Here is a 22,303-nt window from a genome sequence, read left to right on the forward strand (position 1 = left end):
CTGCAGGACTGGGAGCCAAGGAAAAGCAGGAGTTGTTCACAACTCCATTTGCTCCCATAACATGGCCCAAATGTACAGGCTCTCAGTTCTCCTCCATCGATTTTTAAACATTACAGATGCCTGTTTTCTGTGAAGTGAAAAAAGGAAGCTGCCCTTACTCTAGCTGATCCTGAGGAGACTTATCCACACGTATCCTTCCATCCAAAGACTGACTCAGCACATCATTCTGGCCAGTATCAGACTGTCTCTTTCCTTTCCACTTCTCTCTCTTGTACTTTAGCTTCTCTGGGTCATCCACATATCTCTGGATTGCAGAAGTGGGGCTGTCCAACTCTTTGGTTGCCCTCTGCTGCCTGCTTTTATCTGCCCAGCAGTCAGCAGGGCCCTGAAAGCTGCCAGTAGCAGACAGTGTGTTACAAACATTCAGTGCAAGATCTTTTGGCCTTTCAGGGCAGGTAAAGCTTTGGCTGCCTTTTATTTGGTTACTTTGATTCCCTTGTGTTTTCATCCTATCAGCTGCTGTGTCCTCTGCTTCTGATTCAGGTGGTTGCTCAGGAACAGAATCACTTTCTTTTATCTCACTTGATGATGGAATGGCTGAAAGAGTTTTTTGTTCACTTGGACTTTTCTCTCCCTCACTGCTTTCCTGAAGGACATTATCTGCTTGTGCTGTGGATTTCTCTGGCTCTGGATCAGTTTCCAGGGCCTCTCTGGAAACAGTTTGCTCCTCGTGGCACAGCACAGATGGTCCCTCAAAGGACAGGAGCACATGCTTGTTCTGCAAGTCATTGTGTTCCAGCCCCCTCTGCCGACGGGATTCCCGCTTTTCCCGGCTGTTGGTTACTTTCTCTGAGCCCTCCATCGTGTGTTTCTGGGGTAATGTGGCCTTCTCAGATGAGCTCAGGTTTTCAGCTTGCTCATTTTGAGCTTGATCTTCATCCTCAACAGCTTGATCTGGCTCTGACTCATGTTTCACAGGCAGTTCATCTGTTGCTGGCTCACTCTGCTCAGCCTTGCTCGTATCATCCTCTCTGTCTTCATCTTCCTGCATTTCTCTCTGCTTTTCTTCAGCTTTCTGCTTTTCCAGGACCATTTTCTGGTACCTGTTAAGAATTTTTTATATATATATATATATATATATATATATATATACACACAAAACCACAAATTCTTAATGCCCAAGGGTTAAAAAAACCCCACCAACTGCTTAAATGCAGCCCAAATAGCAATACAGACACAAATTACATCTATGGTCCCAGTGGAACTACAAGGAGGTGTCTGCTTGTCAGGACTGGCAGCACCAATGCAGCTCAGCTGAACAAAGCTCAAGTCCTGAGCACTTACCCAGTGTCCACACTCCACTGCCCACTTAATACTGACTGAAATATCACATGGCAGTAACTACCTTAAAGTTCATACAATCCCAGAATGTGTTGGGTTGGGAGGAACCTTAAAGATCATCTCATTCCCATCCCCCTGCCGTGGGGATGACACACCTACCACTATCCCAGGGTGTTCCAAGTCCCACCCAACCTTAGACACTTCCAGGGGTCCTGCACAACTTCCTTGGGCAACAATTTACCAAGCTGTTTACTAGGTCACCCCAACACACAAACTGAGCTCGGCAAGTGAAGCCAGGTGATTAAACAGAGGTTTTCATGCCACGTTGCTCCTTCCCCTGTACCTCTGACGCTGCAGGTGCCCCCTGAGCAGGGCCTGCAGGAGACAAACTCTGCTCCTGAGCTGCAGGAAGCGTTTGCGCTGCCGGTGCCGCCTCCAGGCCGCCTGGATCTCGGTGGCAGCGTTGTTCCTCTGCAGGGCCATCCTGACACAGCGGGAGCGCCAGCACGCCTGCAAACACAGGGTGCTGAAATGAGGGAGGGCTGCCTCGAGGTGGGGAGTGCTACATGACAGAGCTTGTTTGTTATTAGAAAAATAAGGCTGGCAATTCTCAAAGGTACCTGTAGAACAACGGCTGCCTGCCGCAGCCTGAGAAAGCGTCTCCTTTCCAAAACCATCCTGAGCCAGCTCTGAAGGAGGATGATTTTCCTGATCACTTCTCTGTGTAGTGTATCCTGTAGTATCTGCCGTTCAGCCTCTTTCATAAAAACCTGTTCAGTTAAAGAAAAGTTCATCAAGAAGCAGTTAACAGGAGCCTTTCAGCCCCCACTGGAGCTATACAATAACAGATAAGGTAATGGTTTGGGATGACTGCACCAAACCTTACTGCTTGCCCAAAAAATAAAAGCCCTTTTACATTTCAGAGTTTGGATTCTAAAACTTACACCTGTCCTAACAGCCTTTAAATCACAGAACCCTTCTAAAATGCTAACACTGACCTGTTTGACAAATGCCAATAGCAACGATCTCTCAAACTATCTATATAACATGGATTTATATTGTAGTCAAGAAACCAGGTAGGCATCAAAACCAAGGGGTCAAGTACAACCTTTGTGTCACCACTTGCAAGAGTTAAAATAGCCAATTTAGGTAAAAAAGCAGAGCAGAGTAACAACTGTAAATGAACTGTGCTGAATTTTGCAGTGTACAGCAGTGTTTCTTACTGCCTTTACATAAAGTTTCACACACCTTGGTCTTCCCTATTTGATAGTAGTTTTCATTCAGTTTTAGTTTATTCAAATAAGCACAAATGTCTTCCTTGGAGGCTTTGGCATTTTTGGGTAGTAACACCTGAAACTGGTCAATGAATTCCTGTAAAAAGCAGAAACAGCAAGAGACCAAAGTTAGAAGGCAACTCCCAGGTTTAGAATTTTAACTCTATAATAGAAATCTATTCAAGACACTTAAGCTACAGGGATCTGAAAATACTTACCTCTCAGTCCAAACGGAACTACTTTTCCATATAAAATGCAGACTACAGTCAGCCTCATGTTAATAGGAAAGATCACCTGGATGTGATCTCTAAACCTACACAGTGTTTTACAGAACACTAATTCCCACACGGAGACAGCACTGCACAGGCACTGACTGCACTCACAATGTTTTCCTTCACACAACCAGGAAGAATTTATCGGCAGATGACTCACAACAGGTTAACTATGACTTTTTACCATGCAAGCTCTCTCAAAACTACATTTTTACAGCTCATCCCAAGCGGTCATGAGCCTCACATGAAGGGACACACAAGATATGTTTTCCCAAGAGAGCAGATATTCCTGAAAGCACAATCCACTTGCAGTTCCCACCATACCTGGAATGTGTATTTGGCACTGTAGCCAGACCTCCTGATCCGCACGGTTTCCAGCATGCCCGTGTACCGTAACTGCTGCAGCACCAAGCTCTCATCAAAGAGCATCTCCTTCTGTAAAAGATCAGCAGAAAACAGCCAGTGAGAGCCTGAGGAGCCCAGCTGCTGTCGTAGGGACAGCAGATTTCTTCCCACACCTTGGTTGCCTTTCACCTGCACACAGAGTGATAGAGAGTAAGTTGAATTAAAGAGATTGCAAGGCTCGAGCCCTGATCTCAGCAGGCAGCTCAGCCTCACCTTCTCTGCATTGGAGCGGATGCAGCGGATGAAGAATGGCTCAGCTCTGCCCAGTGTCTCCAGCAACTTGTTAAGTGAAGCCTGAAATGAAACAGTCACAAAGGTTTTTCTTCAGGTATCAGCATTTTGAGTGGTGTTTAACAACAGGACAGCTTCTGCCTCAGGAATCGGGTTGTTTCAGGTCTCATGGCTATACAAAATCCAAACAGATTCTCCCATATTGCTCAGCACATCCCTGTATTTGGCATTTGCTTTTAGCTTTTCTGAAGAGAATTTAAAGCAGGGTTTGAATATGCTCTCACAGTAGCACTGGATCTGTACACAAGAATGATCAGTACAGAGAACTGACACATTTCATGGCATAAATGGCACCTCAAAATGTACTCTGATTTTAACCAAGTAATAAACCCCACTTCGAAATAACCCACAAGAATAAAACCCACTTTGTTTCCCAAGCAAGAGCAGCCTTGATCATCACAGGAGGGCCTGTGCCCTGAGGTGTGTCACCTACCTGGAACTGGGCACTTATGCTGGGGGGTTTCTTCTTCTTGTGCAAGTGCAAAAGGGATTTCGTAGTCCGATCATGCAGGGTCATGCTCATGATGAGCTTCAGAGATTTGGAATCCAGCAAGTTCTACAAGAAAATTTTCATAATCAACAAAGTGCAAGTCTTTCAACTAAAAGGGAAATATTTTGTCTGAAATTAGTCAGAATGACACCAGCTACCCAGAGTTCCACATTCAACGGCGTGTTATATTTCATGATTATTTCTATTTTGGGCCAAAGCATTTCTTAAGAGTGAAATTGTTTCACTGCCCTGTGCCCAGAGTGTAAGGTGAACAAGGGGAATCACATAATCACTGCATTTGCCTTCCCTGACTTGGAAGTGACTTTTTGTAATTATGCCATCTCCAAATCTGTCTAATTAAGTAATTGTTATTAAAGTGAATGTTCACCTATTTTTTAGCTTGTCAGGATAAATTACACAACTTTCCTACAATATAAAACAGTTCTGAAGTGAGTTCTGTCAATCAAAATGAAATTCACAGTGAAAAAATGCCCAAACCCAAGAGAAATCCAAATTTTCTGATTACCTTGGGAATTATCTGCTTTTGCTTGACACCTCTGCTTTTCCTGTTAAAATATTAAAGATCGTTTAAGAAAAAAATTACAAATTATTTTTGATTATTTCAGCAAGCCATAAGTTGGTGCAATTTATGAGGCAAAGTGAAGGACAGAAGAAAATGAGCACAACAGCACCAGAGTGTGTTCATGCACATCTCACAAGTGATTAATGCACGGAATGCAAACTGCTTTGCAACAAGAATAATTTTTTTTCTTAAATAAACTCTGTGGGTATTGGAAGCTTTCAAAAGTGAAACATTTTCTCTGAAGTCAAAGCTATCCAAAACTACTCTGTTGTACAAACTGTTGGGGCATGAGTTACTCTTTAAGAACTCTATGGTCATTAAACTCATTATAACACAAAGGCACTACACAAATAAAAATACTCGATTCAGAAGTTACAGCTGCTGACACCAGAACCTCTGTGAAAGCACCCAAGTGCTCCCAGGAGGACCATGCATGGCCTAGCACCAGGAACTCCAGAATGTCTGAGCAGGACACACACCTCAGGCACAGCTCTCATCCACACATAGAAGGTGAAGAAGTGGAAACTCTCAGAGAGAAGGCTGCAGTTCACATCCTGCTGGTTCTAAGCATATTAACTCTGTGATATAGGGCAGGTTCCTGCTCTGACCACCCAGTTTACATTTGCTTATTATACAGCAGAGCACAGATTCATTTCCTTACACATACACAGAACTGCAGATGTAAAGACTCTAAGCCCAGGAATGCATCCAGCACCAGCACCCTGAATTTCAGGAAACATTTGTCACACCTTGTGGGAGATCTCACTATTGAATATTTTGCAACAAGCTCATAGTACATACTTGGGGTTTTTAAAGCAAGTTCACATGAGATGTAGGTTTAACTTTCAGCTAATGCAATGAAGCAACAAGGTGTTCTCTACAGCCTATTTGCAGACAGAATGTTTTATTTTTAATTGTCTTGTTTAGTGTTTTTCAAAAGACAAATTTGGGACAAGCGTAATTTTTAGGGACTGGAGTAACTGCTTGGTTCTTGTTGCACTTTCAAAGCAATACCCAGAGCACTCACAGGAGGTGGGAGCAGTGTTGAAGCTGACTGAGGGACCGAAGCAGCTCACAGGGATCATCACCCTGCCAGGGCAGTCCTTTAATACTGGCGATGATTTGTTCATGCATGTCTCTAAAATGATCCACAGCAAAACACAGGTGGCAAACAGATACACAGCCATGAGAGAGGGGGGAAAAAAGGAGTTAAAACCCCAAAAGGTTCCATCAACCAAATGTGCTCCAAAATGTAGCAGGTCAATCCCAGGCTACTATTTTCTAAACATGAGTTATTTTCATGACAAGTCAGAACTTTCTACTCCATCAGTGCTCTACGATTTAATTGCTGGGTCTTTCTGATTTCTACCTTTTAATGTAAATTCTTGAGCCATGAATTCAGAAAATGGTGGGAAATTTGGCAAAATGCACTTAATGGGCAGGGAACTCTTCTGGTTAAGCCAAGGAACCTTTTAAGTAGATATAAGCTTCTTTATAACCAACAGTAAAGACTTTTATAGAGAGATTTGACTACTAAAATGAGGCTATTTAAACAGACTGACATCAGAAAGGTAAGTTATAAACAAGATGTTAAGACAGATACTTGAAGAAATGTTGGGTCTCATTTCCATTTCAAATTTATTCATGTTTAGCTTTTCAAAGTAAGCCTGGGATAGTCCTTAATTTGTGGCATGTTCCATTCTTCAAGCATGCACTGTGCTTGTGAAGTGCTGTGTCCTGGCATAGAACTTACCTTCTTTACTCTCCAGAGAGGCACAAACCAAAAATAACAGAAGTGTAAGAATCACTTCTGATTCTGAGATGCTCTCCCCACTCTGAGCTGCTCACAGAGGCAGCAACATTATTACACAGGTTTGTTGCTTCCCTGGGTACCTCTGAACTTTTTTGAGTATCAAGATTTAAGATATCCCAAGGAAAGAGATCTGGCAAGCTGTGACCAATTCCTTTCATCCAAATTGGCTATTTAGTTCTTTGTTTCCCCAGGTGACAGAGGCTTTCCAGGATGCAGTAATTAGGGAAGCAGCATTAAGTCACTACTTTAAGTGCACCATGGCTTCGCTGTCACCCAGAGCACACTGAGAAAGTCACTGTGTCCTGGAAATGTGCCTCCCTGGCCTGGGAGTTCAGGCCTTTTGCTACTTACTTCTTGTTCTCACAAAAAGAAATGATGTCTTGAAAAGCATTTATATCGAAATCCTCAGAACAATCAAATGAGAAATCGAGCACTGAGCGGCTGCAAAAGGAACATGTACAAAGCCTAAAAATCCATGGAAAGGCAAATCTCCCTAGAGAGATACAGTTCTGTAAGCCTGGCCCTGCCTCTACCCCCTTCAGTGACCCAGAATGGCTGCAGAGGAGCACACAATGCTAAAAGCTGCACACACCAACCACAGAGAACTCAAAAACTCAGTTGTAAATAGAACTGAGGCTGTCCCCAGCATGTGGTGGTATTGGCTCTTACATAAAATAAGCTAGAGTGTTGTTTTGGTGGCATTAAAAAGGCCAAAGAAAACAAGACAGAAGAAATAAAACTTGCTTTCCTTGTGGAAATATCTAGTTGAGATTTGATATATGAAAATCCACCTCAGCAATTCAGCTTTTCCCTGTAGGGGTTAAGGATGTGTTTCTCACCGATAAACTTTTTCTACCGGCGTATTCGATCTCTGGAGTTCTCCAAGAGGAACTCTGGGTCCTTGACGTACCACTCCTGTTAGGAAATTACCAAAAAATTGCATTTTGACAAAGATATGAGCAGGCAGAAAGCCCCAAACAAACCAACAACTTTAGCAAGCCAAGTTTCCACCAAAGGCCTGGAGTTTTTATCCAGTCCTTTGTCAGGCTACAGTACTTTGCTGCTAAAATTCCCTTCTATTAGAAAGGAAGTTACAGCTGCTCAAATTTAGTAGTTAAACCTGAAAACTCATTTGATACTTCACAGAGGTCTAAGAAGACCAAAAGTAGTGATGAGAATACCAGAACTATCACCCCCAACATTCATGAACAGGCCTTTAAGTCTGTCCCAGCCTGCTGGAAATGCTGCACTGACTGGAGGAGGAAAACTGAATGATCTCAGGTAAGAACAGTGACAATCTCCTCCATGTGTGAATATTCAACCATTTCCACACTCAGTGAGTTTTCAGCACCAAAGATGGTGCCTGGTTGATGAGGTTTTGCCACAAACTCATTCTGTCAGCAGAGCAATTGTAGAATATTAAGCACTTTCAGAGCAGTTTTCTGTTCCATACCTGCAGTTTCCCAGCCTACCTGCCCTTTCCAACCCTTATCTGTAGTTTCCCATGCCTTCCCTGCCATTTTCTGAGCCCTACTTGCTATTCCCCAGCCATATCTGCACTTTCTGAGCCTTACCTGCACTTTCCCATGCCCTACCTGCAATTTTCTGTGCCCTACCTGCATTTCCCATGCCATACATGCACTTCTCCATCCCAAACCGGTGCTTTTTCAAGCCCCACCTGCCATTCCCCGTCCCATCCCCACCCCCATCCCTGCCATTCCCTGTCCCATCCCTGCTGTTCCCGTTCCCGGCCCCATACCCCCTGTTCCCGTTCCCATCCCCCCTGTTCCTGTTCCCATCCCCCCTGTTCCCGTTCCCATCCCTGCCGTTGCTGTTGCCGTTCCCATTCCCGTTTCCATCCCCGTTCCCGTCCCCGCTGCTCCTGTTCCCGTTCCCATCCCTGCCGTTCCCATCCCCATCCCCGCCGCTGCTGTTCCCATTCCTGTTCCCATTCCCATCCCCGCCATTCCCGTCCCCGCCGTTCCCGTTCCCATCCCCACCCCCGCCGTTCCCATCCCTGCTGTTCCCATTCCCATCCCCGCCGTTCCTGTTCCCATTCCTGCCATTCCCATTCCCGTTCCCATCCCCGCCGTTCCCATTCCCGTTCCCATCCCTGCTGTTCCCATTCCCATCCCCGCCGTTCCTGTTCCCATTCCTGCCATTCCCATTCCCGTTCCCATCCCCGCCGTTCCCGTTCCCATCCCCGCCGTTCCCATCCCTGTTCCCATCCCCCCTGTTCCCATTCCCGTTCCCATCCCTGCCGTTCCCATCCCTGTTCCCATCCCCGCCGTTCCCATTCCCGTTCCCATCCCCCCTGTTCCCATTCCCGTTCCCATCCCTGCCGTTCCCATCCCTGTTCCCATCCCCGCCGTTCCCATTCCCGTTCCCATCCCCGCCGTTCCCATTCCCGTTCCCATCCCCGCCGTTCCCGTTCCCATCCCTGCTGTTGCCGTTCCCATTCCCGTTCCCATCCCCGCCGTTCCCGTTCCCATCCCCGCCGTTCCCGTTCCCGTTCCCATTCCCATTCCCATCCCCACCATTCCCGTTCCCATTCCCATCCCCGCCGTTCCCATTCCCGTTCCCATCCCCGCCGTTCCCGTTCCCATTCCCACCGTTCCCGTTCCCATCCCCGCCGTTCCCGTTCCCATCCCCGCCGTTCCCGTTCCCGTTCCCATCCCTGCCGTTCCCGTTCCCATCCCCGCCGTTCCCATTCCCGTTCCCATCCCCGCCGTTCCCATTCCCGTTCCCATTCCCATTCCCATCCCCACCATTCCCGTTCCCGTTCCCATCCCCGCCGTTCCCGTTCCCATTCCTGCCGTTCCCGTTCCCATTCCCGCCGTTCCCGTTCCCATTCCTGCCGTTCCCGTTCCCGTTCCCATCCCCGCCGTTCCCGTTCCCGTTCCCATTCCCATTCCCATCCCCACCATTCCCGTTCCCATCCCCGCCGTTCCCATTCCCGTTCCCATCCCGCCGTTCCCGTTCCCAGCCCCACCTGCCGTTTTCTGAGCCCTGTCGCGGCCGGCCTGGGCGAACACGGCCATGGCCCGGACGGCCGCTCGCAGCACGGCCCATCGGAACACGGCCACCGGGTCCATCCCGATCAGCTCCCGCACGAAGGCGCTGTCGCTGCTGCGCAGCAGGGCCACGATGTCAGGTCTCATGTAATCCATGTTTTTCTCCCTGAAATCCTGCAAAATGGGCACGTGGAACCGCGAGCTCTCGGCAAAGCTCCCTGTGTTTTGTTTTTTCAGAGCAATAGTGAGGGTTGCCCTCTGGCCAACACAACCACCCAAAAGCAAACCCAAAGTACCTCTGAGAACCCTTCTGGATCCAGCCTGTTCCCAGGAACTTTTCTACACCTTGACAATAAACTCCCAGGAAAGGCAAGGAATTTTTTTTTTTTGTGCCCATCAGATCTATCACCTACTTTGATCTGGTATTTCACTTTGCCAGCAAAGTGGCGAATAATAAAAGCAGGCTCCATCACTGGGGTTCCGACAAAAAACTTGTTCTCCTCATGCTGCTGTTTGAATTTTGCCAGTAGAGTTTGGTTGGTGGCATGTGGAAAACTGGGAATACAAGACAAAAAAGGTCAGCTATTTCTCAAATACAGGTATGTTTATTATGGTGACAGAGCAAACACTTAGTGCTCTTTGTGGAAAGTATTAATTGTCCCAAGATCTCTACAACTGCTTTGAATTTTAAAGGTGGGCTCAACTTCTTGGACCTAAACCAAGCAGCTCCACACACAGTAGAATATTCTGAGGTTTCAAGTCTATGTCAATCTTTCCTCCCCCTTCACCGCCAAATTTAGTTAACACCACATTAACCATTTACCACACTTGCTACTTAATGCTCCAAAGACTTGCAGACATGCATTTGACTTTAATTGCAGCTCCATGGTAAGCCACAAACATGGAAGTTCCTAAGTTTGCATAAGCCAAAGTTCAGTTTTAGCATCAACGTATTTTACCACCATACTGGAGTCATTAGCAGCAAACTCCAGTGTAAATCGTTGCCATAAATAGCCCTTTGCTTCCCACAACATTCCTCTTCTTTTTCAAGGGCTGTATTTCTGTTCTCTTTCACAGTCCTTTCCTCCACCCTGCCACACATGTTTTTTCAGAAGAGGTTTGTTGCTTACTTGCTTTCTTCATCCAGAAGATAGAAGAGGCCAGTGGGCTTCTTGCTGATTAAGTGAATGCAGGCCACATTATCAGTATAGTCAATATTGTGCCAAGTGATCCCTTCACTCTTATACTCCTCCTGTGTAGCTCAAGAAAATTCTCTTATCAGTACAGTGCCCTGACCTTTGATGTCCTGTGGTCTAAATGCTTAAAACAGCCTTGGACAGCTACAGCAAGTGGAGTTTGTTAGTTCAGGCAGCTGAGACAAAAATAAGAATTTATAAATAAGAACAGAAGAACAAGCATAGTGGCACAGATCAAAGGTCTTCAGGCACGTCACTCAGCAGGGTCTGTTTGGGGTAAAACTATTTCAAAACCAAAGCTGTGAAAGGAATGTTCTGCTGTGCTCTGCCTTCCCAGCAATCAGCAGCCTATGACCCTGGAGTCAGACATTACATCCACAGCACTCCAGTAAAACTGGGCAGACATAAAGGAGTTCAAGTCTATTTTCTCTTCCATAATTTTTGCATTTTTTTGGAGCTCCCTGACAAGATAACATGAAGCTCTTCTGCTGAAGTGACAATCCCTCAAGTGCTTGACAAGACAAGCTTCCACTAAGATACAGAAGCAAAATGCCAGGTTTTTTTTAATGCTGCAAATACCCACAGGAAAAAGTTAATGAAAGGTAATAAAGTAAAAAAATGATGAAGTAAAAAAAGAATCACATAGAAAAATAAGTTTTATGTTCAACAAAGGACAAAGAGCACCTCTCATGTTCTAGATGAGATGATGATAAATGCATTACTTTTAAGTAGGTGGAATTCAGTCTGCCCAACACAGTGCACACCGTGTTACAGAACTGAAATGCCATTTTCTACAGACAAAAAAGCCTTTCTTTAAAAAGATATAGAGATCCCCCTGAGGGCCCTCAGGCTGCAAGAGATACAGGAAATGGGTTGTTCAAGGATTAAGCTTGTTTGGAAAAATGGCATTAGAAAAAAAAGAGAAGACAATGTAACTATTTACTCTGGCCAGCCTGGACAGCCAATTCTGTCCTAAGTTACAAAACAGGCACCTCAACATTATGTTTACACACAAAGTTTGGATGTTTGGTAATTTTATTTTCTTTAAAATGCTTGCCCAAAGTTGTTGACAAAGTATCACATACTAGAGAATGACTCCATTCAGCAGTGACCTGAGAACCACACTTCTGCACAAAGCAGAAAAAAACCAAGTCTGGAGCAAACCCCCCTCCAAAACCCAGAGCAGGAGCAGGATCTCTTGGCTCCCACAGCACTCAGTGCTCTGTCAGATGACACCATCTGCAAACAAGTCAATCAACGCATGCCAGTAATACCAGGATTTCAGAACCACTGCCAGGATCAGAGCACAGCTGTATCCCCTAATGCAGTTGGGTGGGAGAAGAAGCAAAGACTGGTTATAAAACACTTACAGACTGACAAAAATAACAGAAGCTGTTTCCCAACCATTAAAATAAAAACACCTGAATCCAACCCCTCACCTACACACTTCCAATACCAAAGTTCACAGTTTTAGCTGACTTCTGTCTGGGATCACCTGAATGTTCTCGTAGTTTTTGTAGTCAAGCAGAAACTTAGTGCCAGCCCTCTGAAGAAAGACCCCGTTAGTACAAGAACAGCAATAGTGAAAGAAGAAACTTTAATAGTAAAGACTTACAGAAAGAGTCAAGCAATTTTGCCATGGGGTTTTGTAGAGTAAAGGCTACGTTTGCACAATACATAAACACTGGATAAAAACAGGCTTCACTTCAGCCACTCTTGTTTCTTACCTGCTCCAATTTGAAAATGTGCTGATTGAAATAATACTGAAGTTGCTCATTTGCATAATTTATACAGAACTGCTCGAAACTGTTGGTTTCAAAATCTTCAAATCCAAAAATATCAAGTACACCAATGGACAGACACTAAAAGAAGATGGGGAAATCTAGTTACCAGCCTGTCAGTGCCTTAACCTCCAACAGATAAACAGTCCAGAAAGCACTGCAGTCTGTGCTGGAAGATTTTAAATATTTAATAGCTCTGTCTACTGTGAAAACAGAGATGATTTAATATTACCAGGATATTTACCATGGACTTGAGAAGTACCAAAATTTATCCCAGATATCACAACACATCATCTCTAGCATTGACTGTTAGGGCCAAACACACAACTGCCTGCAAAGACTTGGTTTTGTGAGAGACTTACTGTAACAGATTCCTCCATGTCCTTCTTGTTAAGGAGTGCATGATTGATTCTCAGAACAATCCAATCAAACAGAGCACTGTACAAGGACTTTGCCATGGAATCACGAGCTGTTATTGCCTGCAGATCAAACAATCTTCAGAATTTTGTTTAAAAAATAATCATTTCTGTTTCAAACCAGTGTCACTCACAGGTTACAGCCCCAGCAGAGATAAGTAAAACCACAATTCGCCTTTAATTCAAGCTTCTAACTTCCCAACCACCCTTCACAAAATGTGGAAGTGTACCATAATAGCTTTTTTAATCCAAAACAGCAAGTTTCAGTTATTTAAAATCACTCTAAAAGTGCTCTTTTGCTCACCTCATTGAGACTATATGGCAAAATAAGTTTATCATTAGCAGTCACAGTTTTTCTTTTTGTTAGCACTTCTACCAGGATTTCCCGTTTAACCTTCAAAACAAGAGAGAACAAGAGTTGCTGTCACCATCAAGCTCCTCAATGATTTGACTGCAGCAGTGAACATACAACTTCTTCAGAGAAGCTCTCTGACAACAGCCATTTATCATCCATCAGTAGCTTTACAAGTCCTACAACTTTTTAAAATTATCTTGATTACATTCATTCAGATGTTTGCCTGTGGTGCCAAAGAACACACCTACACTGAATCTATTCTTGCTCATCTCTGTGATTGGTGAGTCAACAGATTCTATTTCCATGCTATAGGTTATATTCCATCTCTAACCCAAATCATCTCACTAATTTCATGTTTTCCCTCCCACAAGATAAATTTTGTGGAAGTATCATAAAGGAGATTTAGATACAGCAACTGGGATGTCTGAGTGAAATGCTGAGGTAGAACATGACAAACAGGTGTGTCACACATTAATGCTAAAGAGAAATACTCTACTTTCAACAGCTGGGAAAGAATGTCCAACACTTCAGGAGGTCCCACGTCCAAGCCTTCATCCCGACCTGTGGCTTTCTTCTTGTATGTGACATTGCCCAAATACAGAATAGCTGAAAGTATTGAAAAGATCCTAAGGAAGAAAAATTGAATTATGTCAGAATTCTTCTTAAGGGAGTTCACTATAAAAGGTTAGCAGACCTAATTCTGCCTCAAGAATTAGTCTGTAAGTCCTCAAACAATCAGCTCTCCTTGTCCCCTACAGAACTACATGTGATCCCAGCTGCTTATTGCAACCCATGAACAATAACTGCCAGTAACAAAAGCTCAGAGAATCCCACTTACTGTTTCTTTGTTGCTGAAAGGAAGCCAACCATCTCCATGGCTTGTTTTAATCTCTCGAATTCATGTCGGAGATCTTCTCCATCTTCAATTTTCAAGTTATGCTTCAAAGAGAAATCCAAAAAAAGGCAAAGAGAGAAACCCAAACATCACAAAAGGCCCAGTATAATCTATTCTCCTTCCTTTCATCTTTGACACAGCACACAGACAATCCTTACCAATGCATTGGTAAATCACAGATTACCTGGTTGAGGTAGAAATAATCTTCAGGTTGCTTGAGGTGAAATTCTTTACGCTCTTCCTCATTGACTCCAAGTAGCAAATAATAAAAGACATGGTAGTTCCTGCAAAGTCAATGAATTTCTCTCATGAAAATACAGTGGATTTTCTTTTATTCTGTATAATTCAGATGCTCTTAAATTGCAGCATTGGTTTTAGTTCTGTTGGAAAACTATATTCCTCCCTTACCTTTCATCTTTCTCTTGAGAAACCAGACGAGATTTTTCAAGCAGGTATTTTTCAACCACAGCCCTAAGGAGAAAATGAAACAAGCATGAAGGCAAAAAGAAAAGACCTCAGGAAACATCAGACAGCAACTGCCAAGAGAGTTCAAACGAGATCTGCACTAAAGTACCGAAGAGAAGAGCTTAGACACTACCTTAAATTTACCAAGTATTTCAGTAGGCCCTACATTGTGACTGAAACAAAGAAATACCCAAGGAACACCTCTCTGCCCTGCTTGGGTTTAGTGCAGATAACTTAAAACAGGCAGAGCAAGCAAGCAAAGTGCTGATGAAAGTTGCCACCAGAAACAAGACCCACAGAGTGGTAACAATGTGTTACCCTGGAAGATTAAAACTTATCTGACAAGGCAGGACGAGGCAAGACCCCAGAAATACCCCAGATATCTGTCTGATTCTCATCCCAGCAAATCTGCTGGATTTTTCTGTCAGTGAAGATGTCAGCCCAGCCAGAAAACCCCTACAGGGTGACAAAGTAACCTAAACAATAATTCCAAGTCCTTGGCAAGGGGTACAATGATTGAGGACAAAGTTTGAGCCCCTTTTTCTCAGCCTGAAGACAAAACAAGTATATTCAAATTGTACCAATCTCCTGAGTTAGCGTGACTGAGTCTGAAAATAAGTTCAATTCTTTCAGAATAACACTCAAGGCACATGTGGCACAGAGTTCCCAGTAACTCATGTTATTGCAAATGAGAAGAAATCCAAAGAAAAGAAACACTGGAGTATAAAGGTCAGGGACTGCTCATGACACTCCACAGTCCCTCAGAACCAGCAAATGCAGGCATTAAGTATCTCATGTTTTAAGACCTTCAGACATAAGCAGACACATTTAAGTAATTTTATTGCTTTCTTTATCTCTCTAACTGATGTTTAAACTGTTTCTTTAAAATGGCTTCCCCAAATCTATTTCACTTCTCTCAAAAATTCAGATCTTCTGGTTTTAAATGCAAAATGGAAAGGGCAGGAGGGTTATGCAAAAGCCTTCATTTAGCATGAAGGTAAAAATACAGCAGCAGAATCTTAACCTGAGCCAGCTGTACAGCAAAGTCAGAATATTGTGCATCACCTTACAATTCCACAAAGCTCAGTTACAGAATTTTAAACACCACAGCATCGACCTATTCTCATATGAGCAGAGCTTCAACAAGGCAGCATTTCATGTACAACAGAAGCTTCCCAGTTCCTAAAAGCACAGAGATCTCCCCCAGATCAGCTCACCCTGTACTTACCCCCGGACAATACCATTCTCTAAATAGTTGACTTGAATGAACTTCCCAAAACGACTGGAGTTATTGTTATGTGCTGTTTTTGCATTTCCAAATGCCTGCAATAAAGCAAAATGAGTTAATTTTCAATCAAACTAAATACGTCAATGAACAGCTTCCCAAGCTCTTCTGTTCATTGTTCAGATTCCTGGTAGCTTCCAGAATAAATCAGAATACTGGGGGAACTACAGCACACAAACACTAAAAAGGCAGCCTAGGAAGCCCACATGTTCCTCACAGAACTATATGTGTTTATTATTTCACCCGTGCAGTAATGTCTATGGGACTGAGGGAAGGAAATAACACTTTTAGATATTTTCAGGGGTACAGGACAGGTAACCACAGGTAGAGAGTACAAATCAGCCTTAATCAGTAACAATTAGGACCTCGGAGAAGACATTCAGCAGTGTGAAAACAGCACAACCACCATGAAATCACCTCTTCCATACAAAAGTCACAAACCACATCCTATGCCCCCATGCATTGCTACCACTGAAAAATATTCCCCTTAAACACAACTTTTCTTCAAGAGAGACGGAACATTCATATCTCCTTTATAAAGTTAGCCCAGGAGTTTTCAAATTTGTGTATTAAAAAAAAAACAGGAAAAGGACAAACAGAAAAATTTTGGTTTACAGAACAACTCATTGGGCAGCTACTCTGCTACACAACACTGAAAATTTGAGTTTTATGATGAGGTGTTAGGAAAGAAAAAATACATATGGCACAAACTCTAACTGTGCATCTATAATTCTTCTATCAGATCATGAGTCCTCTGACAGCTGACATAACACAAAATCCTGTGCAGGAGCCATGGTTGAGAACTACAAAGGAAACTTATTCCATGTAAAACTCCAGTACCATTAGTTATTGGGAATGTCTTTAACTTTATCAACTCTTCACTATGTGTTCCAAGGGAATGGGAAACTTGTCATGCTTCTACCACACAGCATCTAAAGAAGGAAACATCAGCAAAATGCAATTACTTGTAAAAAAACCCTACTCAGGGTAGACTATCTCAGCATCTTCTGCCACAGATATTTATTTCCTCTTAAAGCTCCAAGCAATTAAGTCCACCATTAGGAAATCATCCTCCCTAATCCAGAACCCTTGTGAAATGATTTGTAAAACGATTGCACAGAGCTGCGTAATCTCTTCCCCCACCACACAGACACACTCACACACATCTGGAGCACAACAGATGTGTGAGTGCACTGCACAGAGCTGTGTGCACACCCAGCCATGCTGTGCACATCCAGTTAGGGCTATGTCCATGGAAAACACTGCCATTATCATTATCTGTATGCTGAAAGTCTTCCCTTCTCTTCTGGTTTTGTTTTTTTTTTTTAATCAAAGTACCTTAAAGGTATTAGCAGTGCTACAGTGGAACTTTTGGGCCACTAATTCTAGACCAGCTTCTCCAAGCTCTCCCACAAGCAGATTTCCACCACTATCCGCATTCAGAGAATCTGAAAAAATTCCTATAAACTGGGAGAATGTCCATAATTCTTCAGGCAACTGTTATTCCTGACCTAAAGGAATAAGCTCAAGGAGCTTTTCCTGTGCAGAGTAAGGAGCTTTTTCTGTGCAACTTCAGAAGAATCAACAGGCTTCAGCAGGGAGAGAGTCTGTGTCCAGAAGTGCTCACACATGGCTGAAAGGAGAGGATTTGGATCCAGAAGTGCTCACACATGGCTGAGGCTGAGCTCCAGCTTTGGATTTTCCAAGACCACACCACACATGTTAAAGAGCCAACAGCATCCCCACTCCAGTTTTTCAAAGCAAGCATTGCCCAGCCACCGATATCTCTTTGCAGCATTTATCCACCAATGTATCACCCGGATTTCCTTTTTTCAGAGCCCATTTTGCATGCATATGCAAATTAATAGATGCATAAAATCCAGGTCAGCTCCTTGCAGTTGCCAAACCAGCAGCGAAAGTCCTGTGACATCAGCACAGTGAAATGTCAATACACCAAACCCCTCTTCCTCTCCGGGACAGTGGCTCAGCTCCTGCTCTGTGCAAAACACCATCCAACTTCCCATTCTGGCCTTTGGGAAATCTGCTGCAGTGAACTTTGCAGGCTACAGAGCAATGGACTTACAAAACGATCCCAGAAAACATTTTTGTCAAGTTTTCCAACTGAAGCCACCAGTGAGCTATCAGGTCACCAGTCACGTCCAAGGAGCCAAAGCACAGTACAGACACATTTGCAACATTATTTTTTATTAATAAATATTTTTGGCATTACAGAGTTAAGAAATCCCATAACTTAGGCTTCCTGAAAAACTTTTCTTAGTGATTACTCATGTAAGCAATGAATACAGTTTAAAACTGAAGGCTCTTATGATCTCATGTGTCTGGTATTTAGTCAAAGCATACAGCAAATTCTTAAAAGCTGATCTAATATTAACAGTTTTTAGGAAACTTTTAATGTACTGGTTTCCTCAGAAGAGCCTTTAACATCTACAGCTTTTTGAAGAACATTCCAAGTCAGGTAACATTTTGGGTGGGTATATTTTTCGTAACATTTAACTTTAATGACTGTTACCATGTTCTTCAAAATACTTTGAAGAGTACAAAATAAATTCAGAAGACCTGAGGGGACAAGAAAATTTCAGCTAAAGATAATTAATCCTTTATATAACCAAACCCATTCACTGTTTTCCCTTGTGAGTCCATGAGAAGGCAAATAAAACCAAAAAACTAAAACTAAATCACTCCAATGCACAACACCAGCTGTATAAAACAGGGTGAGTCAGAAATAGCAGAGCAATGGCAGCAGGAATCAGAGCTGGGATAGCCTATTGTGGGAAGCAGGAAGTCATTCAACCCATCCTCTTACCTTGGAATGCAGGAGGCAGAAACTGGAGCCTGTCACTTAAAACTCTTACAACAGGGATAGATATAAAAGGATGCAGAAAGTCACCAAATTCTCCTTTTATTTGTTAAAAAAACCCCAACCCCCACACACATGCTCCCAGCATGTACCTTAGGAACACAACAAAAATCTCATTTAATTGTTCCATAAGAATTGCCAGAATCTGAAAAAGCTACTGGGAGTTTTCACTCAGCTCCATGGCAGAACCACCACCGCACACAGACCCAGCTCCTAAAGTGCCAAAGGACAGGGGAGACTCGAATTCACACCCCGGCAGAGGAAATGACTCCTTCAGAGCTCAGCTTGGTTTATCAGTGGTCCTTACAACCATGCTGTGAAGTATCCACTCACCAACAGGAAACTGCAATGTTCAGGGTAATTCTGCAACTCCTCCTGCTGGGGGATGTCCTGGGAACTCCAAGCAATCCGCTCGGCAGGACTGAATGAACAACAAGGTGTTTTTTTCCCCCAAGAGTTGTGTGTAGCAGGAAAAGCAGACAACATCACATTTCTACCAGGAAAATCAGCACCATGCAAGCAAATGGCAAAAGGAAGTTCCATTCCTCCTTTGATTACAATTCTTAAAGCAAACCCATGCAGATAATGGCCTCAAAACAAGCACTTTCCCTGGAACAGAGCAGGCTACACCCACGAGGTGCATGTGCAGGCTTTGATGGCAAATAGAAATGAAAACCAGAGCTGAAGCTCCAGCCCACCTCATCCCAAAGCCATGAGCACAGAGGGCTTGTCATGAGGGAAACAGAGCTGGCAGCAAATTGCTCTGCTCTTCTCCACAGAATTGTAAAGCATAAGACTTGCTATGATTAAACTTTACAAGTTTTTAAATGTGGTAAGTTCTAGAAAGTCTGACTCCTCCCACCTGACTGTGCTGTCAATAATAATTCTCTTTAGAAGACAAATTAATAAAAGCTTCCTGTTGGAATTGCCATTTTATTTGGCCTTAATTATTTCCAAAGACTGGTTCAGCATCACTGAGAAATCAAGAACACATCCAAATGGGAATAAACAATGATTTTCAAAATAATACATGAAGAATTATGACACCCCAAATATTTTCAGCCGTCACAACTCTCCCCACCTCCCATTTCAGAGGGAAATGAACTTTCAGCCCACTCAGAGTAACTGAAATTCTGTATTAAATGGGGTACACTGAGGGTTACAATTTAACAACAGACAGAAAGCCAAGGGGAGTTCTGCTGTCAGAAACAAAGCTCCCATTCCCTCTGCTCTCTCACCACATGCTCCCATCCCCTAACTCAATTTTCTGCCACTTTACTAAATTAACTGGCTTGAAGAATAAGTTAACTTTATGTTTCCAAAACAAATTCAGTCTTATACCGCATGCTGTGCATTCTATAGCTGAACCATGATGAAAGGAAAATACAAATTTATTGGAAACTTCTTCAGTGTGTATGAAAGGGTTTAATTATCTTGTTTGAGCCTAAAAATAAACAAAGGTTTGATTCAATATTCCCAATTTGACCCAAATAATATTTCCCCAAGGTTTGATCCCCTATTCCAAATTTGAACCCAAATAATTCCCAAGTGTAAATTCCTTCTTAGGATTTCAATCAATAAGTAACTTGAACTTAGTCAACACAAGAAGGCAAAGCTTCAAGTCAGCGAGCTATATTTTAATTTCTAAAATTAGAAAAGGTTGAAAAAGTCAGGAGTACCTTAAAACAGAGCTTATATTTATCTTCCCACCAGTTTTAAAGAAACTGCTCCTCACTAGAGATGATCTCCCTTAGCATGGAGATACAATTAGAACAAAAAAAACCAGCAAACCATAATCTGAGGGCAATTCCTGTATACCAAAGGCAACTGAAGGTAACTAAATGAACTGTAAAAGACCAGCACAAAGCTCAGCTTTAGGCACCACTGTCCATGTTTAGCCTCCCTTCCTGATCCTTTTTCTCTGGAAAGCTGCAAGAAGTGCCAAACATAATCAGAATTATTACAATTGATCTCTGCTTGTGAGCTCCTCTACAAGGAACCTTTTAAGCAGCTGAAATGGGTGCTGGGATGGAGCAGGAAGTGTCTGAGGTTCAGAGCTGCCCCATGACCACTCTCCCCTCATAGCCCATGTGACAGCAGTTGTGCTGATACCACGGTTAATTTTTAACTACACTGTCTCAGCATCAGGGCTTGCATCTCTCAGATGCTTGACAAGGCAACATCAAGTAACATTTAACACCAAATCTTTCATGGTCTAGCTGTAACTCCATTCTTCAGTCCAGAAATTGCAATCAAGTAGCACAAACATTAACAACAGTTTATCTGTAAACTATTTAGAGATTTGAACTCAGATTAATCAACCAACTCAGAAACAGGACTCAGTAGGAAGTTTCCAATTTCCTAAACATGAAAAGATAAAATTATAAATCTACCTCCATAACACCCTAACTATGCTCACCACTCTGTGCTAGAAACAGCTGCTTTAACCCCTTGAACTTTTATAGAAAGTCAGCCTACAAACAGCCCCATTTTACTTAGGTAGAAGGAAAATAAAAGATCACTAAAATGAGGAAGTTCCGACCCAGAATGCAACCCATTTCTACATCATGGAAGTTTTTAGTCAAGAATACATTTTCAGATTTGATGAAGATTCAGAATAAAACTTCAAAGTTCAACAGAACATTCACAAATAGTCTGGGCACGCTAAAACTGTTTGTGCAAAAAATCCCCAGAAACATCCACTTCAGAAAAATTCCCTTGTAGCACTTCAGTTCCCTTCAGTAAAAACCCAAAATGAGTCACCACGGATGGATTTAGAAGTGACCAGCTCTAAGAGGAGCCTGCAATCAGTTTAACTTCCACAAAGCAACATAAGCTTTCTGTGCATCCCTCCCCAGGACCAAGAGTTGATTTTATTTTTTTTTTAAATTATGCTTAGTGACTGAAATTGGGGAACATGGAAGCTTCCCTGTCAGCTGAATCTGATACATCAAAGCAGGATAACTGGATTTCACCTTTTGTGTTCTAAGCCTACCTTTTTAATGCACATTGAATTTACAGGAACATCTATTACATTCTCAAAGACTATTCTCTCATGAAAAGTACTACTAAATGCTCAGTGGAAGTCTGAGGAAATTGTGGTACTTAAGACAGCCAGTCCTAGCATAGAAAACCACAAATACCTCATTATGAACATACCCAGATTTACACAACAGCCTGTGACTCCAGCAAAGTTATGAATTTTAGTTCTGAGCCCAGGAATAGATGCATTTGTCACTCAGCAGACAAACAGGCACACAGGACTTTAACTCTCTGCCTGGTCTGACACAGCTGTACCAGGTCTGTAGACGAGGATATGAAACACTTAAATTTATCAAAGGCAGAGAGATCAGCTGATCAAACAGGGCTTTCCACTGTGACCCCTTCCTGTTTTCTGTTTAGAACTGCAAACTTCAACTCCAGCAACCATCAAGCCTCAATTTTACTTCTTCTTTCAAGCAGCTGAAAGCAACACAAAAAAGAACTTGCATATATTCCTCATTCTTTATAAAAAAGCTTTAAAAAAACCTTGAACTTATTTTTATGAAG

General features: G+C 43.0%; 1 protein-coding gene across 1 annotated transcript in view; it reads right to left on the reverse strand.

The window, feature by feature from the left end:
• MYO9B (myosin IXB) overlaps positions 1-22,303 on the reverse strand; it is a 37,822-nt gene that overhangs the window by 10,743 nt on the left and 4,776 nt on the right. The window contains 21 exon segments of the mRNA XM_062509897.1: positions 159-1,103; positions 1,685-1,851; positions 1,962-2,111; positions 2,590-2,712; positions 3,212-3,322; positions 3,506-3,586; positions 4,017-4,139; positions 4,600-4,639; positions 5,684-5,794; positions 7,309-7,384; positions 9,462-9,657; positions 9,897-10,038; positions 10,614-10,735; positions 12,407-12,541; positions 12,823-12,939; positions 13,181-13,270; positions 13,728-13,857; positions 14,070-14,170; positions 14,311-14,410; positions 14,535-14,597; positions 15,820-15,914. Coding sequence (XP_062365881.1) covers positions 159-1,103; positions 1,685-1,851; positions 1,962-2,111; positions 2,590-2,712; positions 3,212-3,322; positions 3,506-3,586; positions 4,017-4,139; positions 4,600-4,639; positions 5,684-5,794; positions 7,309-7,384; positions 9,462-9,657; positions 9,897-10,038; positions 10,614-10,735; positions 12,407-12,541; positions 12,823-12,939; positions 13,181-13,270; positions 13,728-13,857; positions 14,070-14,170; positions 14,311-14,410; positions 14,535-14,597; positions 15,820-15,914 — 3,218 coding nt within the window.

The sequence above is a fragment of the Cinclus cinclus genome, chromosome 28 (genome assembly GCF_963662255.1).
Source record: "Cinclus cinclus chromosome 28, bCinCin1.1, whole genome shotgun sequence".
NCBI lineage: Eukaryota > Metazoa > Chordata > Aves > Passeriformes > Cinclidae > Cinclus > Cinclus cinclus.